General features: G+C 52.0%; 1 protein-coding gene across 10 annotated transcripts in view; it reads right to left on the minus strand.

Annotated features, from left to right (window-relative positions):
- tet3 (tet methylcytosine dioxygenase 3) overlaps positions 1-18,533 on the minus strand; it is a 42,809-nt gene that overhangs the window by 12,584 nt on the left and 11,692 nt on the right. For 5 of the 10 annotated variants that reach the window (XM_023812363.2, XM_023812362.2, XM_023812365.2 and 2 more), the window contains 2 exons: positions 3,194-6,092; positions 957-1,047 (listed from right to left, as the gene is read on the minus strand). In XM_023812363.2, the coding sequence (XP_023668131.1) occupies positions 957-1,047; positions 3,194-6,092 (2,990 nt within the window). Of the gene's footprint in view, positions 1-956; positions 1,048-3,193; positions 6,093-7,045; positions 9,445-9,584; positions 9,928-11,801; positions 11,907-12,260; positions 18,528-18,533 lie in introns of those variants that run through there. The other 5 variants (XM_023812364.2, XM_023812367.2, XM_072708968.1 and 2 more) reach the window with 5 other exon arrangements.

Genomic DNA, 18,533 nt, shown 5'->3' on the forward strand with positions numbered 1-18,533 from the left:
TCGGGGTGAGGGGCAGGGAATCCTGGGTTGTATCGGGGTGAGGGGCAGGGAATTCTGGGTCGGATTGGGGTGAGGGGCAGGGAATGCTGGGTCAGATTGGGGTGAGGGGCAGGGAATGCTGGGTTGGATCGGGGTGAGAGGTTGGTCACAGGGTGAGTCTCCAGTTGTATGGTGTTATTAACCCCTGTGACATGCTAAAAAACATCCATGGACTCCCCTAGCATCCCCTAGCTTCTCCCTGAGTCATGCTCAAATCACAAGCCCTGAACATCCAGGAGGGTTTTCCAGTCCTCACCCTGTAGGCCATACTGTTTATGTTACCAACTAAAGAAAGTGCCGGATTGAAGAAGTGTTAGTAGCAAGCCACAGTCCAGGATCAGTCAGCTGAGGTGATAAGTACCACTGTGCCGTAACACATTTTAAAGTCACTAATCCCAGCACATGTCTTTGCCCCCCTGTGTGTGGCATGTGATTGAGTAGGAGTTTCCCACTCCCCTTAAAGGAGCAAATGAGAGGAGCTAGACTGAGAAGAAGGCAGCAAGAAGTGATGATCACATGATTGCTACACTGTGTCCTCATCTCCCCCGGCCCACCTCCTGCTCTCTCTCTGCTGACGTTGTTCTCTCTTTCTCCCATACATTGGATTCTGGGTCAGGGTTTCCCCCAGGGGCCCGGGGTGAATGGAGGAGAAGGAGGCAGTGAGACACAGCTGTGCAAGTGGTAGGCAAGAAGAAGCCGGGGAGACTGCAAGGGAAGGATGGGGTCCTCAGGAAGAACTCGCCCTCACTGTCCCAGCTTCCCCTTACATCTCCGCCAGCAGTGTGGGGGCTCCTGCTGCTTAGGCCTCTCTCATAGGGCAGTTACTTGACCAAGGGATCTCCTCACACCACAGCTATCGGTTGGTTTATCTGGAAAGCCAAGCACTGCTCATCATACATCTACATGGTGACTCTCACCTGTTTTCCATGAGTTCTCTAATGGAGGCCACTGTGGGCCCCGCGCCCAAGTGGTTGTAATATGGGCCGTCATCCTTCTCATGGAACTGCTCTGTGAGAGAGAGAAGAAAAAAGTATGCGTCAAATTTCTGCCTCCACAACCTTGAGCTCCACGCCTCTGTCTAGCTGTCCCTCCCAGTAGACTGGGGGACGTGCCTCTGGCTAGTCCCCTGCTGAGCCAATAGCAGTGAGTTTTGAAGCTGGGAGGTTAGGAGGGAACACCTAGGCGGAGCACATGTCAGTTTGGAAACAGAGAAGCCTTCACTGACAGAGTCAGCCTCACACCAAACAGTGCGTGTTTATTTGTGAGCTCTACGGTGGGAAAGGGAGGGTAGCAGGCAAGACAGAGTGTGTGAGGCTGAGCGCGTGTGTGTGCGTGCTTGGCCCAGGAGGGGATTTAAGGTCACATTCCACTGGGAGCAGAAGGAGGGAGAGAGAGAGAAGGGCGTGGCTGAAACCAGGAAATTATCCACAGGAGTGTTGATCCTTTGACTGCACTTGTGTGTGTGTGTGTGTGTGTGTGTGGATTAGGTTTATATTACATTGCGAGGACCAAATGTCCTCCACTAAGTGACAAAAACTTGTTATTTTGACGTTTTTCAGGTCCCCACAAAGATCTTTGAATGAAATTAAAAAACTAAAAATGGGTTAGGGCTGGGTAGGGGTTAAGGTTATCATAGTTGGGATTAGAGTTTTCCCTAAAGAAATTAATGGAGAGTCCCCACAAAGATATAATTACAAACCTGTGTGTGTGTGTGTGTGTGTGTGTGTGTGTGTGCGCGCCTGCGGGTGCTCCTGACAAAGCGACTAGAGAGGGTGCTCAAGTGAGGGTGTCGGGTTACACCAGCCATTTTTCACTCTGTGTGCCCCACGGTGTGTTGCCGGGAAACACACTGGTGACCTCTGGCCTAATAGTAACCTTTGCTCTCCCAGCTACTGTGTAGATACAAGGTATTTACAGCAAATAATACATAACTACTCAAAATTATGGAAACATAGATGATATAATTTTGCCGCTGGAATACCATTTAGGGGGATATCTTTGTCTGAGCAACAATCAGTTATTACCCAGAAGAGGAAAATGAGGTGTTATGAAGACAGCAGGTGTTAGGAGTTTAGGAGAACCAAACCCTATGTAACAGATCAATATGAAAATCAGACAGATGTTCTCAGCATGCCGTGTGGCTGAATGGTGACAGTGCTGTGGTGGAAATCCTTTGTTGGCTGCCATTTCAAGTCCAGTCTTCACACCTCTCCATACTCATCTGTATTTCTCTCTGAAAGGCTACAATCCACCTGTCTCCTGGCATGTCCGCAGGCTTTCAATGTCACGCAGGACAAAATGAAACAAATGAATCCTGTTCTTCTGTTATTCTCTTTTTAAGTCTTCTCTCATCCAGACTTGAGAGAAAATGAGGGGTACACCCACCCATCAGCATTTTAGTGACACCAAGGGGTGAAGCAAGCCGGATATAAGGTGTCTACCTCTGGGAAGCAGAATGCTGGGAAGGACACTGCTTACCAAAAGCTCCGATTCTTGGAGTATACCATGAGAGAATACAAGGCTCCTGATCTCTTTGGGTCTGGCTAGCGTGCAGAACCCCCATCCCGTCAGTGATGGATGAGCCAGGTCGCTCTGAAGTACAGTCATCCTGCTAGGTCATCATCTGCAACAGTGCCCTCCCCCCGCCCCATTGTCCAGCCCCCTTTCCCCTCCTCCTGCTAGCATTCTCAGACGCACACAGATGGTACCCAGACAATGGCGCTGAAGCTGAAGACATTGGGTATAATCAGGGTCATCACGTGGGGGACAGAAGTGGAGGAAAAAGATCATTCTAACTCCACATAAGATCCTGGGTGGGCACAGAAACAGCTAAAAGTCTCATAACCACATGGAATCTTTGTGTTAAAAGGATGGTCTGGAGTACTGCTGAGCCTCTTTCATGAATGGATAAATAGTATGTCTGTCTACCAGGACCTAAGAAAGACCAGCAGTGAAATGTCCTGCTGATGACCAAAGCTAGTGTTCGCCATGGGCGATGCGGTTCATTTTACGTAGGGCAGCATTAGACCTTTCTTTGTATCCCCCCAGCCATCAGGGTTTCCTATTTGACAATGTGAACCCTCAGATTAAATAATGGGGTAGACAGCAATCAGGACCGAGTGTGTGTTTTGCAGTCTCGGGACCAAGCACTCACCTACACAATCGCAGAGAGGGAATTCGGCCTGAGCATCCTTAGCGGGGGTGTCCAGCAGGCTCTTAGTGGGTGTGTCTAGGTAGCGCAGGGGAGACTCCAGGAAGCCACGCAGTGAGGGAGAAGAAGGGGGGATGAGCTTTGTGGGTGTTTCGGTGTCATTTGATGCGGTAGAGAGGCAGGTGGTGGTTGATAGCACCGTGATGTCCCCTGATGACTCGATCTTCATGCGCTTTGGCAGCGGAGAGAAGGGAACGGTGAAGGGATCTTCCAGGACACGATGCTGCTGCTGCTGCAGTTGCAGAAGGGGGTCAGGGGCTGAGGCCGGTGCCTGGGATGAGGGGCACACCCCCTGTGAGGCATCTCCATTGCATTGCTGCTCCATCCCATTGCCCGCTGATGTCTGGGGGGGTTCTGCTTGGACTGCGCTCCCATTTTCCTCTATGCCCCCTATGTCCATTGTCTCACCTTCTGGTAGGGGGACACCTGTGGCGGCCAGGGGACCACCAGCAGGGACTGCGGGCTGTGCTGGGAGATCAGACGAAGCAGGTGCAGGGGGGACGGCTTGTCCTGAGTTAGAATTTGGCTGAGCTGGGTTCGGTTCTGGGGTCTGGCTCTGGGTACCGGGCAAAGGGGCGTCTTCAAACTCAGCCTCAAACTGGCGTATCAGCTCCTCCAATTTTGGGTTTAGGGCACCAAGCTGACTGAGTGAGGGGGCTGGCTGGGGTGTGGAGGGCAGGCTTGTGGTGCCAGGGATCAAATTGCTGTCTCCTGACACTGGAGGTCCTGAGACAGCCTGGTCACCCTGCGGCAGTGAGGCTGCGGAGGAGGCTAGCAGGGTAGGACCGCTTTCAGCATCACCCTGGTGAGCTGGTTCAGCCAGGGCGCTGTTCAGAACAGATTCCTGAGGGTGGGCTGGGGTCTGAGCTGGAAGGGGCCCCGGTTCTGTGGCTAACAATGCTGGGACAAGGTTGGCCATGGCCGGAAGGGGAAGAATATTCTCGTGACGGCTCGGTGGTGGTTTCTGAAAGGAGATCTGGGCCTGTGGCAAGAAGGTAGGCTGCGAGGCCTTCTGTTTGGGCTTCTTGATTACTATCTGCTTCGGTTTGGGTAGGGTCGGACCCAGCTGAGGCAGGAGGCCGGCCGCCAGCGGCTGCTTGAGGGACGGAGACGAGTAGCTCTTCTTCTTCTTAGGCTCCTTGGGCTCCTGCTTGATGGGTACAGAGCCCTCATTTGGCCACCACTTGCGCAGGTCCTGGCAGCCTGGGAAGGGTGGGTGGTGGGTAGCGGCAGAGGTGCTAGAGAAAAGGTTCCGCTTGTGGTGCAGGTACTGCTGCAGGGATGCCTGAGTCAAGTGGCGCACAGTCGCGCTCCCAGGGGACAGTGGCCGGCCATTTGCCACAGCCCCGTACCTCTCCATTGCAGCACAGTTAGAGCCTGGGTACTCTCCGGAGTCCATCTCCTGCTTGATCTGGAGCCCCCCCAGGCCTGGGGGGCCATGATGTAAGAGGTGCTGGGGGGCAGGGGACCTGAATGCGGGGTTTGCGTACTTGCCACTGGTGTCTCCCAGCAGTTGCTTCAACTCTGACATGGGATCTCCACCATTGCGGGGAGGAGGTGTGAAGCGAGGCTGGGACTCAGCAATCAGTGTCATGTGGGGCTTCCTAGGGCCCGTCTGCCACTGCGGCGGAAGGGGGCCGCCTGGCGTGGAGGTGGGTCCGGGGAAGGGCGACACAGCATGTGGGTGAGGGGAGGAGTGGAGCGCTGGGCCGGGCATTGAGGTCACGAGCATGTTGGTTTTGGGGTCCTCAGTCTGAACCTGCCTCCTGTGCTCCCAGGAGAATGAGTCCAGCTGTGGGTGAATTCCAGGCGGGACGGATTGCGGCCTGGGTGACGTGGAGGACAGGACCAGGTGGGTACTGTGCTGTGAGTGGGGTGGAAGGTGATGTGGAACTTGATGGTGGTTTGTGGATGAAGCATCCGCAGGGGGCACCATGGGCTGAGGGACGGTGGCCGACAGCTGGGTCAGGGCCTCAATGGCAATGGCTGTCTGCAGGCTGATGTTTTTTTCCTTGGCAATGGAAAGAACACTGGGTGAGCAAGGGATGGGAGCCAGGGAGCAGGGCATGGGGGAGTTGAGAGAGGTGTGGGAAGGGGTAGAGGAGGTGACAGGGGGTGTGGCTCTGTTTAGCTGAAGGGCGAGGTGGGCTGCTTGCTCCTGCTGGCTCTGGTGGAGCACACCGGATGCCCCATACTGCTTTTTCTCCTGGTCATCCACCACCATCTGGATCTTCTTCTCCAGCCACTCCATGTAGTCCGGACAGTCAGGTCCTTCGCAGTTGCAGTTTGGCGGCTTGTTGCCGTGGCGTGCCTGGCTCAGTGCTATTTGCAGAGTGCTCAAGTCCTCGGGGGGACCCCGGTCCCTTCCTGCTGCCATCCCAGACGGCTGGGTCTCCACTGCCTGGCCTCCCATCTCCTGCTTGAACTTCTCATACAGCTGAGCTGTGTGGACCTGCTGCTCGGGGTGGCTGCAGGGAGACGATGTGCCCATGCTGGCTGCGAGGGCCACCAGGCTCCTGGCATTCTCCATATCTCTTTCTTCTGCAGCCCCACGTACCTCCCCGTCGCCCCAGCAGGGCATCTGCAGCTGCTCCTGCTGGAAATGATCAGTCTTGTCTTGCCCAGGGCCCCAGATTTGCCCCAGTAGCTCACACGCTGCCCTCTTCTGCCCCTCTCCAGCTGCTCCAGCACCTAGCCCGCCTGCCTCCTCTTCCACACAGCGCCTGCTTTCCCCATTTGTTAGCCCCAGGCTCAACAAGCCTTCTTGCAGGTGGTCATGTGACCCAGCTTCCATCTGGCCTCTTCTTCTGGGGCCATCCACTGAAGCCAACCCTGAAACAGTCTGCAGGACAAACAAATAAAAAAGGCATCAGTTCTATGCATTCCGTGGGACAAGCGGCACCCATCAGTCATTGGTGCACTCACTGCAATGCAGGTTAGGCATCTGCTTGTTCACTGTAACAGGGGTACAGATATACCATTAATGTGTGACAGTCCTCATAAACAGCAACCAGTAATGCGCAGATGGCACAATTCCCTTTATTCACACTGGCTTCATGGTACAACATGCAGATCTCCTCAGTGGAACATAATGCAGAGAGCTGGTATTACAGGAGTCATTTAAATGAATTCATTGTTCACAGCTGTGAGACTGGACTCCATTCCATAAAGCTAATCTGCTCCATATTTTCCAGCTCTCCATGACTCCTACAGTCACCATTTCCCTTTTAATGACCCGCTGTTCTGTGCTCTCTGCCTTAGACTCGCACTAATACATTTGCATGTGCTTACTGTACATTACCAAGGCGACTTATACACAGATCAGCTTTTATTACACGCAGAGGCACACAGATTGGGATATGGGGGACTATACACAGTGTATGAATCCTTGAGACCATTGTCCCTGTCTAAACTCAGATGCAAATTCCACTGAAGGTTTTCTGTTGCAAAGAAAAGGTGTCTGAAATTTGAAAGGCAAAGCAGTGTTTCCTGCAAACCCTAACCCTCCCCAACTCCCCACTGTTATTCCAGCAGGTGGAGGTGAATACCGCCCAGTGCCATTCAAGCTGCCCTGAAATCAAAAGGCCTTTCTGGCTCCTTATGCATATCCCGGCCATTTGTTACCATCACATGATTAGCGTTTTAAAGGAATTGGCGGGATCTCCACAAATAGACCATGTTTAGCCACTGACCATGTTTAGCCACTGACCATACTTCAGTGTTGATAGTACCGGACATATGGATGACGCGAGATATTACATGTTAATAGGTAAGAAGCAGAAAAAGACTGCTCACCTGTCCCATAAGGCACTTCCATGCTCACTAAATTGTTCAATTGCATCAGCCATGGGAGTGTTGTTCACAGAGAGGAACATGTGTACAAAAAGAAGAACTCAAGTTTGCTCCACTATGAGCCATGGAGCCGTGTTTGCTGCGATACTTCACTACACAAAGCAGAACTAACCAAACACCCATTTATAAATGGGTCCGAGCTAGAAACCCGATGGAAGAGGGAAGTGTGCTGGTCTGGCTGTCTCGGCACACATCAGAGGAGTAGCACAGTTTGCAAGCCGGAATTCGAAAGCTCTTCCCGTTATTGTATTTGACACTGTGTGAAATTCGACGAGGTGCATTTGCTTTCGTGAAACAGGCGGAAGGGCTCTATGACAGTGAGAGCAAACACTGGGGCTCCTGCACACAGGACACATTCTTCGTTTATGATATGAAAGGCAGCTGATCTGAAGACCATTTCATTCCAGACTGTACTAAGTCGGGGAAAGAAGAAGCAAATACTGTTTAGAAACCCGTCCACATGTGAGAGCCTAACTGACACACTCTACAGTGAACTGACGCTGCTCATACCATAAAAGAATATCTTTCAATTGTTCTTCCTCATATTCAGTGTAAATGTAATTTTGACAATGTTTCTGTTTCTACATCAGTCACTGAGGAGCCTCCTCTGGATGGTTAACCAACCAATCAGTTAGTGTATATTGTCAGAATTTACCCCATAAATGAGAGCAGTTGGTTTGCAGGTATGTAAAATGTTGAAAACTGAACTGTTACTCAACCACCTGATTGCATTAACCACCGGCTTGCGTGATGCATTCCTAAATGCACCCATTTATGACACTTCCTGTATGCCATGTGGAATAACAGAAAGCCACCGGACCAAAGTATTTGGGCTGAAAATGGAATTCACCATTAGACTCGGAGGAATGGGCATGTTTGGATGAGGATGAATGGCGATAGAACATGTGACCAGCTTGAAAGGGGAGGTGCCCCCCCGGGAGACGCGGGACTCAGCACTTCATGCAAATCATCCTGCTTTGTAGGTAACCGACAGGCAAGATCAAGATCAAAAGTCTCTGGATAGCAGCCTCAGCTGTGTACCAATTAAAACGCACCAACATCTATCCGGAGAGCTTCTTTCAGATTAACCACAATTCCATGACCTGGGCATGACATAACGGCTGGTTCCTATACCTTTGCAAAAGTATCAGATACATACATGACTGTCTGTAAGCCAACAATGAAAAAAGAAGTTGTATATCTTTCTTTTTAACCAATTATTAACCCAGCAACTACCAGCAGTGACCCCCAAGGTGCACTCAGAATTTACTAATTTAGTCTCAACATTCCTGACTGCTGGACCATGAGTTCTTGCATTTATTAACAAAAAAACAACATCTATCAGCATGCATGTGACCCAACCTGAGTGGCCCTCGGTATAATATATGGCATGTTCAGTTTTGGCTCTCAGGAAACCAAAGTCAAACACAAACCACATACAGGTGTATAAAGGCAGCTTTTACAAACAACTGCTGAAACCCAGTGACCTTTTGTAAGCCTGATCACAGATAACAGCCCGTAAGGCAAAGAGCCACACTCTGTCACTAATTATTGGTTAAATAACTAACTGTACACAGAGTCTTCCCCTCTCAGCCCCTGAGTCACAGAAAATGACCTTTTCAGATGTATCACTGTTGGATGGACTACTTGGTCTGAGTCCACTTCTTGTGTGTGCTATCTGTTCTCCCAGGGAAGCCCATGTCCCCGATCAGCCTGGACATCAGTGCTAGGGGAGCCCCTTCCCCGTCTGACCCTATTCACGCTGGCCAAGGGGTGGAGGCAGCTTTGGGGCCAGGGGGCTTTAAAATCACGGTTTGCTTCCTCTTTCCTGAAACAGTCCGTAAAACCGGCACAGCAATGCAGTCGCTTGTTCACACACGCGTCCACAGCCATGCAGGAGCAGTAGAACCGGAATACGGCCACAGATAACAGACGCAGCTGACCCCCACCCCCAACTGTGTCAAAACAGGACAACGACGCAGCTGGGACACGCTCATACCCACGCGCGCATGCCACAACAGCCCTGAGTGAGGGAAGCACGTGCTCCAGGCAGCCAAACAGACAGCAGCTAACTGCACGTACGCCAACACGCCAAACCGGACTGGTCTGTCAAACCTGCCTTCCTGCCCCAGTCCCTTTAAATGCGGCGCGCAAAAACAGGCTCACACTGCGGCCAGCGGTGTCCCCACCTCTGCCGGGGGGACTCAGACAAACGCTTCTCAAGGTTGACAAGACAAAGCAAAAGCAGAAAAAAGAGGAAGGGTGAGAGTTGGAGGGGGCCGCAGGAAGCCTGGAAGTAGACAGCTGAACACAAATCCACACGGCTGGACACACGACACCCCCTCCACCCCCCCCCCCCCCTCCCCTCCCCTGCCCTCCCTCCTGTCGTCTAGAAACATGAAGTAGCGACAAAAAGGAAGTCGATGGAAAAATAGACGGACGCCGGCAGGAAATGTGGAAAAAAAATAGTCGAACTACTTACGTTAGCGTGACGCTGCTGACACGACTATAGCCTGCAAGGCGGAGGGGTGGAGGACAGAGAGAGGAGCGTCTAACATAAGCAGGGGCTCACCAAGGGTGGAAAGCCGGCAGAAATCTGCTGTTGGCCTCAGTGAGTGCGGCACGCAGACACTCACGCACACACCCGCATGCACACCTCCCCCCACGCACACTCGTCCTCTTCTTACCGCCGCTGCTCTCTTCTCTCTCTTCTTTCCTCTCTCATTATCTCTCTCTGCTCCTCCCTTTGCCGTCTCTCCCCTCTTCTCGCTCTCTCTGTCTGTTTCTCCTTACACAGCCCCCACTCTAAATCCCCCCCCCCCCCTCCTCTGTTTCTGACGCTCGCTCTCTCTCTCTCTCTCTCTCTCACTCTCCCCGCCTGCTTGAGCGGAGCGAGAGAGAGGCCATTATCTGAGACACAGTGGGCACGTACGTTGGAATGGAGGAGAGTGCAGAAAGGGGGGCTGGTGGGGGAGGCGTAGAGCTCAGCAGACCTGTGCAGCCCCGCTTGCTCTGTCCGTCTCTCTCTCCCTCTCTCTCTCTATCTGAAAAACATGCTCATGGGCATAAATAACACTGGCGTGAATCTTTGTTCATAATTTGGGTTTCTGCGAATGATTTTCAGAGTCGGCCACAGAAGGCAGAAAAAGCGATCTCCGGCCGCAGTCGTATCTAACAGGAAAGCAAAAAAAGAGCGAAAGAAACGCAAAACAGTCCTTGGATGTGGTTTGTGTGAGGTGTATCTTTTTTTGGTCACCGCTTCCCATTTCAAGCGCGTCTCCTTCCTGCTCCTTGGCAACTTTTCAACCGCTCCCAACCTACGGGTCTCCCATCCCTTTCGTTCATGCCTCTGTCCTCCACGATTCCTATCTGCCCGCCGCTCCACCACATCCCCTTTCCGCCCGGGGCCGATGGGCCACGGTGGAGGGCTCGCAGGTTCGGCGCTTGCCGATGTCCTCGGACATCGACGTGGCCACCGATAGGATCTGGTTTTGTAGAGGAGTGCGGTCAAAGTTAGAGCGAAAGTACATGGGCCAGGGAGGACAAGAAGGACGGATGGTGCCGATAAGGGAGGAATGAGGAGCGGGACGAAAAACCGGACGATGGAGCTGGTCAACGAGGGTTACAGAACGGTCAGACGGCACAAGCAAGACATGGAGGAAGAGCCTGGGAAAGAGGCAGGGAGAGAAACGGAAAGCGACAGAAATATATCCGCTCGCAGACAGCGACTGCAAGCTCGTCTCTCTGTTTGGGATTCTGGATCTCATTTTGCGGACTCCATGGTGCGAAGAGGAAGCGGAGCGAGCGAACGGACCGAGGGAGCCACCGCCTGTCTCTGAATGGTCAGCGGAGACCCGAGGAAGAGAGAGCGGCAGACGTGTTTGGGTCTGGGAGCAACAACAACAACAAGGAGAGCAGCACCCAGAAGCCACACAGCTCCCTCATCTCTCGCCCCCTCAACCCGTCTCCCCTCTCCTCTCATCCTGGCTCCTTCTTGTGGCGTCCCTCCGACACAGTCGCCCCTCGGCGCGGCTCTCCTCTCTGCCTTTCCCCCCCGGCACCCTCGTCTTCGCACACGCTGCTTCAGTGCCACTGGATCTTTCTGGATCTCAGAGTTATCTGGAGCGGTGGGTCCTGCGTGTAGGAGATCGCTGGCGGAGCGAAGCAGATAAGCGGGCATCACTCCCCTCTCTGGCTGCCGTCTTTTCCTGCAGGTTTGGCAGCCTCACGTTTGGTCCCCCGCCCCACAGCCTTACGCATGATACTCCACCCCCTCCCCCCTAACACGAGCAGCCCCAAAACAAGAGACACGCCACTGGCTAAGTCCACGGCACAGCACCGAGCTGCAGGATGAGGTGCGTTACGTAAGACGGCAGCGAGAGCCAGAGGGAGTGGGGGGGTGGGGGGGGGGGCACAGGAGGCTCAGAAAGTGGATAGTAGTGACATTACCCTCACGTCACGAAAATCTGACATCATCCCCTCAAACCCACACCCCCCCACTGTGACCACCCCAAGAACCGGACAGGGGTGGGCGGATGGGTCACATGACATAGTGTGTGTGGGAGCCCCCTCCACTCCTCGCTCGCTCACTCACTCGCACCCTCTCGCTCTCCTCCTCCCTCTCTTTGTCAATGACACAGCGTTTCTTGTGAAGAGCGCCAGTTTAACCCATCTCTGCCCAGCTTTGCCTCCCGCTTACCGGATTAGTGACATCGGCGGATGGGAAGGGGTGGGAATGCCGGACCGGAGAGCTGATAGCAGAGAGTTTCTGAGTGCAGGCAGGTTCCGGATGAAGCAGACAGTCCTACAGGGCAGGCAGTCACGAGAATGCCAGATGTAGGGACATGCCAGGCTGGTTGACTGGGGGGCCACACCACAAAGATGGACAGTGGCCTTCTACATTGAGCTCCCCCCCCCCAACTGACTCCATACATTCCTTACCCACCTTGCCCATCCCCATGTTCTGGCTAACCCTGGGACTCATGGCAGCCCAATACCAGATGCTCCCCCGAACAACCAGGTAATACTGAGGAAACTGCAGCCACCTTCTTTCAGGGGTGGCATGCCCACTGATGCTACATCACCCCCTTATGGCAGGCAAAAGCAGAGTGCTCCTGTCGCCACTCCCCCCCCCCCCCCCCCGCATCGCATGTCTCACCTTAGTCAGGCGGCTTGCTCTGGCGGCAAGGTTGCTTAGGCAACCATGACGATGTGCAACCGGAGACCCAGGAGGTAAATTCATGTGGCGAAGGCCCAGGACACCAACTTCTCCCAAAGCAGCGTGACAAAGACCACAAACCCAGCAAGCAGGACCCGTGATCAGGCAGCCAAACAGACAACAGAGCCACCTGGGCTCCTGTTTCACATGGGGGTCACACTCTCTTCTGTGTCCGTGGTACCAGAGAGGTCCGCCAGCCCGGGTGAGAGACCCCACACACACACGTGCACACACACACTGGCACACGCACTGAGACCGATTCCTCAGGAGGGAGAGTCAAAAAGCAGCTTCCACTGTAGGAGGGATGACAGACAACTGAGAACACAGCCTGGACTATGTGTTCACCTCTCCACACTCCGCCATGAGTCATCTCTCTTACCCCACCCACACACACACACCACCACACAAACAGGCAAGTACTAGCACACTCACAAACACACGCGCAGACACACAAACAGGCAAATACTGACTCACAGACATACACACCCTAAAACACTCTGAAACTGTAACACACTCTGGCACTCACACAACAATACACACGCAGAATACACACAGAATAAACATATATTCACACACAGAGTGAATACACACAGTAGATACAATAGAAACACACAGGGTGGATATACACAAAGACATTAAACACACATTCACAGTGAACACACTCTCACACAGTGAATACACAAACTGTAACTACCAGCAGACCCAATTAACACACACACTCACAAAATCAATACAAACACATATACACACAATATATTTTCACACAGTGAACACACTCTTATGCAATAAATACACACAATGAGTATACTCTCACACAGTGAACACACTTTTACACAATACATACAAAGTGAGTATACTCTCCCACAGTGAACACACTTTTACACAATACATACAAAGTGAATATACTCTCATACAGTGAATACACACATAGTGAATACACTCATACAATAAATACACACAGTGAGTATACTCTCACACAATGAACACACCATGAATATACTTTCACACTGTGAACATACTTTTACACAATGAATACACACACAGTGAACACACTCTAATAGAATAAATTCACAGCGAGAATATACTCTCACACAGCAAACACACTTTTGCACAATACACAACGAATATACTCTCACACAGTGAACACACTCTTACGCTATTAATACACGTCCACACAATGAACACACATTTTTTTTTACAATGAATATTCTCAGACACACACACTCAGACATTGAGGGACAGCCTGCACAGAGACACACTGTAAGAAGTCACACCAAGCTGGATTGTTAATGCACACAAACAAACAGTACTGCCGATTAAAATAAATGCAGCGTCACACACAGAGGAGTTCCCATGACAGCCAGGGGGACGCTGACATTTCGGGGGGGATTTCCTCTGTGAATTTTTATTGAAGCATTGGGTGTGATTAACCACCGACCCCCAAGCTGAGTAATGACTATGCTCCTGCAGACATTCTGGGGCACCGACACCTCATCCCACGTGTTGGATCTTTGAGCTCACCCAACGCCTTTCAGGTTCAGTGAGAGGGCGTTTGGACCCAGGGACTTGACATGGGGGTAAAAAGGAAGGTCCGACAAGCAGAGCAATCCTTCACTGACACATCCCCAGAGCCCCAAAAGGTCTGAATCCCCCACTGCCACCAGCCCTCAAAGGCCCATCTGGGCAAACATCATCAAAACCTGCGCCTCTGACACACGCACCTGCGGTTAGCTCAGAACCAGGACCGCAGGCATCCGGGGACTTATTTGTGAATGAAGCTCACGAGTTCATGCAGAAACAGAAACCTTGTGACCTTAGCTATGCTAATCCAAGGGAAGGGTTATTAACATGGGTGTGGAGTGCAACACACGCCTGTAGAATGTGCATTCTCTTTGTTTGTCTCCCCTTCTGCTGTCCTTCCCTCCTTACAGAGGACCCCGCGAGCCGTGCTCTGCTACGGGGTATCCACTGTGTCATAACTCCTCCCGGTGCCCCTCGCACCCCCCTCCCCGACACGCGGCACGTGCAAGTCAGCACGCAGAGCCCAGCTGCGAGGGGGCCCCAGCCGCACAAAGGGAGAGAGCGAGCAGAGCGGGGGGAGGGCGTATCCGACCTCGCCGAGAGCAGGGGGGGAGGGTCTTTGTGAGGCAAACTGGGAACGGCAGGAAAATAAAATGAAATATGTGCAGAGAAACAGGAAGGAGGGAAGGCGAGGGAGGGAAATGCCAAGGAACAAAGGGACATGGCGAGAGTGCAGACGGAGGGGGGAAGCAGGGAACACACGGAGGCGAACAAAGGAAATCAATAACACACTGCAGTCTCCGGAACAAGAAATGTACATCTGTGTTAAAAAATATTACTACACAGAGCCCAGCACTCAGCCACTGCCTGGGAGACAAAGGTCCCGAGGACAACGACTGAAAGCAGGGCACTGGTGACGAAAGGACGACAACTCGATCAAACTACCTGTTTCCGATGGCAACTCTACTTGAGTATATATACTATAAGCCAGTGTAATATTACCGTAAACACTAAGAAGGTGCTGGTGGTGGGTTGGGGGGCAGAGAAGCAGCCCCCCCCCCCTCAAAAGCCTGTGGCTCTCTGCCAGCCTTGTCTCTCCCAGGAGTCAGGCTAAGATTAGCTCCCCATATGTTACAGTCAGGCACAGCCAGCCTTAAAGGGCCAGCGTCCCCTTTTAACAGTGCAGTGCCAAAGGCGCCATGCCACTCGTAAAATCACGCCATCCTTCCCGGTCATAGCTGCAGCGCAGCACATCGGACCCTCAGTGCATTACCAAGCTCATAAGCAGAGCTTTTACCCAGTTGGTTCTGCCCCAGGACCATGAGCACCACCACAGTGTACCGGAAACGGTCCAAACAGCTGCCTTGAAGAAGGAAACAGCCTGAAAAAGGCTGTTCTGAGCAGAGCCACAGAGGACGGAGACGCAGCGGTCAGTGGAGCGTGAGGACGCTGTGGCCGGGAGCCCGGCTGACCCATCCATTTTTTATGAACTGCGGCACCGCTCAGCAAGCCCCAGGTTCTCCGGTGGATGCAGTCAGCTCCAAGCGTGCATGAGCGGAGCCAGCCCAGAGACGCGGTGAGACGATTCACCATACCGGAGAGGAGCTGGGAACTGAGATCATGTGAAGCCCAGGAGGACTGTTACGTAAGACCTATTTTGGTATGAAGTCGTCGGAGCTCGGATCAATTCGGCTTTAAAATGACACTCATCTCCCTCCAGCCTCTGCTTCATAAACCCTCAGCAACTGCTTCAGACTCATGTTTTGGGGGCCACTGGATTCTTCTTGATGGCCACCTAGCAGCCAGGTGACAACCAGCCTCCAGAAATCATAATCCAGGGAAAATAAAGACCTCCTGAACTATATATAACCTTCAAGGCAACAAGAACTGCCACAAAGGATGAACAGAAAGAGTCCAGGAATGAGGGGAACATCATCCTAAAGTCTGAATGGACCTTCGGATTCAAGTCAATGAACATTTGTGGTGAATTCAGAGTTTAAACATGGACTTTGGATGCTGTGTCAAAATGACCATCATCCATTTTCTTCCTTTCATACCACCTTATAAAGGCTGTGACAGTTGCCTTCTACACAGCAAGCCATTTGTACCCTACATCAACGTCACCTGTCACTAGCGGATGTAAAATCCAGGTCATCATTAACCTGTTACCAACAGACCTTCACCCTCATGCCGGGACTGGAAGGTCTTGTCCAAATGTCCTCATTCCATTTTATCCAATACCCTTCTCTCTGTAATTTAGCAGTTCTCCTCATGTATCGTAATTACAAACCCACCCCATCCGACCCCACTATAACCATGGAGACACAATGAACCTTTTTTCTGTGGGTCAAAGTAACAAACGTTAAATTTCTGCACAAATTCAACAGAACTGCGTAATCAGACCAATAGTGAACCACACATACCACAGCACTAACTACCCACCCAACTCAATGAAAAAGGACACCAGCTAGGATGCTTAAGACCATTTTGGGATAGAACGAGTAAGTTCATCTCGACAAGCAAAGGTACACATGGAGTAGCTGTGGCCCATGTTTTTTGTTACATTATTTAATACATACCCACATATTCCGGAATTCAGTACAACGCAGTATCGAAGGGCATCGTGGAGAGTGGGTCATGTGATTACAGTCATAGAGATACATACCTGGTGGGATCCACTGTGTAAGTTCATCGCCATCAGCTCAGCAGGGAAAGCACTTACCTGGAGTTCACCTGCATGTATTGCATAGGCTACGTCCATAAATGTTAAACCAGTGTGTTGTTGGACAGACATACAGCTAAGAGTGAAGGAGAAAGTCATCATCCATGATACACAAATAAAAGTACCTTCCAACCTTAGCAGCCAAGCTAGCATTAGCATGGGTGTCTGTCGTGTCACAGTGGTTAATGAGTATGTGCTCACATGTGTGTGCACCCCCAAAGTAATGGCCATAGAGCCACCCTGTCCTCTTTTTGGGTTTTAATAAAACAAACCAGGTGATAAACAACTCAGAACCTGAGTGGCAGCCCCCTGTCTCTGTTAAGTTTCACCATGAAGTACAATAGTGTGACCTTTCCCAAGATCCACGAGGAGCGGGAATGCGCTCTCAGGCTGCCACCTCGTGTTCCAGCTCAACGGCAGACTGGATCTCATAGCTTGGTGTTCCTATACTGAGAGGTGGGACTGAGTTTGCCCTTTCAATGAAACCCCAGTCACCAGTCCCAATTTCCTAAGAATCATCAGCATGGCAAACAAATCAAGCCACCTGTAGCAGGGAGATGAATTTAGCTTCCTGCTGAGCCCAAAGTCCCATCTGTCTTGGTCTGAGGACTCATCAGCCATGTCATTGCTCTGGGCAGCATGTGAGAGGAGTAAGGTGAGAGCATCTTATAACAGGGCAGATGACACTGGTTGAGTTGAGTCAGAGCTACCAGGGAGGTCGAGTCTTTTTATAGGCTAACCCTCACGACTAAACTTTTATTTATAAACAGCTCATTCCATTCGCTGGCACTTTCTGTGACTAGCAAAACGATTTTTACTTCTGGGCAAATCCTTGCTCATTCGGTGTCAACGTTAAAATTTACGTTTAGAGAGCCTCCAAGAGATAACATCGTGAACATGTGCTAAACAAAAAGCCACACTTGGAGGTTAAACCTTCACATTGTTTCAGCGGCTATATGTGTTTGAACAGCACCGGACTTAATCATCATACTCACGTTCCCTCCAATTCATGATGTTTTGGGTTTTCATGTCCATTTGGGGAACACGCCAACATTTTGGGACAACGAAACAGAGCCATGAAAGTTCAGTTACCACACCAGACGTTCAATGGGCCAGCGCATGGAAACCTTCCACCGGGGAGAAAAAGTGGACCCTGGCATGCGTCTGGATGGCAGGGAAAGCCGAGGACTTGCCGGAGAGTTATTGGTGCTATTATTCCGCAGGGAGCCGGCGTGGTTTATCGCGACTGAGCGTAGCGGCTGGCAGGGCGCGGAATCACAGGGCTGCTGGGAGTTCACATGGCCTCCCGTGCACTGCAGGTTACTACAGTCCAAACAGACGTGTCCATGTGAGCACCAGCACGCGCATGACCCACTAACTTTCATTCCGTTTACCTCGGGTGACTTTAAAACTTTGACAGGCCCGCCCATCTACTTCCTCTTTTCCATTACTCCTGGCACGTGCCTCCCGTTCCCTCCAATAAGCGCCGAGCCCGGGATCCTTTAAACTCAGGCCGTCCTCGAAGAGCAGCGGCATGCGCTACAGCCAGATAAAGGCCGGCGCGGAGTGGGGAAAGCGGACCCGTGCGGATCTCCTGCCTTTGCAGTCGCAGGCCACCTCAGTGTCGCCTGCCCGCCCAACACCATTTGAACCTGACCCTGCCACCTGTCTGATTCGCGTTTCGTCGCCCCCCCTCCCCAACCCCTGGCGGGAGACAAGGAGACTCAGTTCAGCTCAGGATACACATAAACACAGACCCACACGCACACATGGATTTGGAGGCTGCCTTCTGACTGTCCTTTCAGAGAGACACAAGAAACATGGAGGGCCATCTCTGAGGGATGACAGCAAGCCCCCCTCTATGGTGGCTGGACTGCGCCAATTTGAGGACCTGCATGTCACACAGACACACACACACACACACACACAGACAAACACTCAAACTCCACCATCATTCTCTCCAGAGGGGT

This window comes from Paramormyrops kingsleyae, chromosome 2 (genome assembly GCF_048594095.1).
Source record: "Paramormyrops kingsleyae isolate MSU_618 chromosome 2, PKINGS_0.4, whole genome shotgun sequence".
NCBI classification, from domain to species: Eukaryota; Metazoa; Chordata; class Actinopteri; order Osteoglossiformes; family Mormyridae; genus Paramormyrops; species Paramormyrops kingsleyae.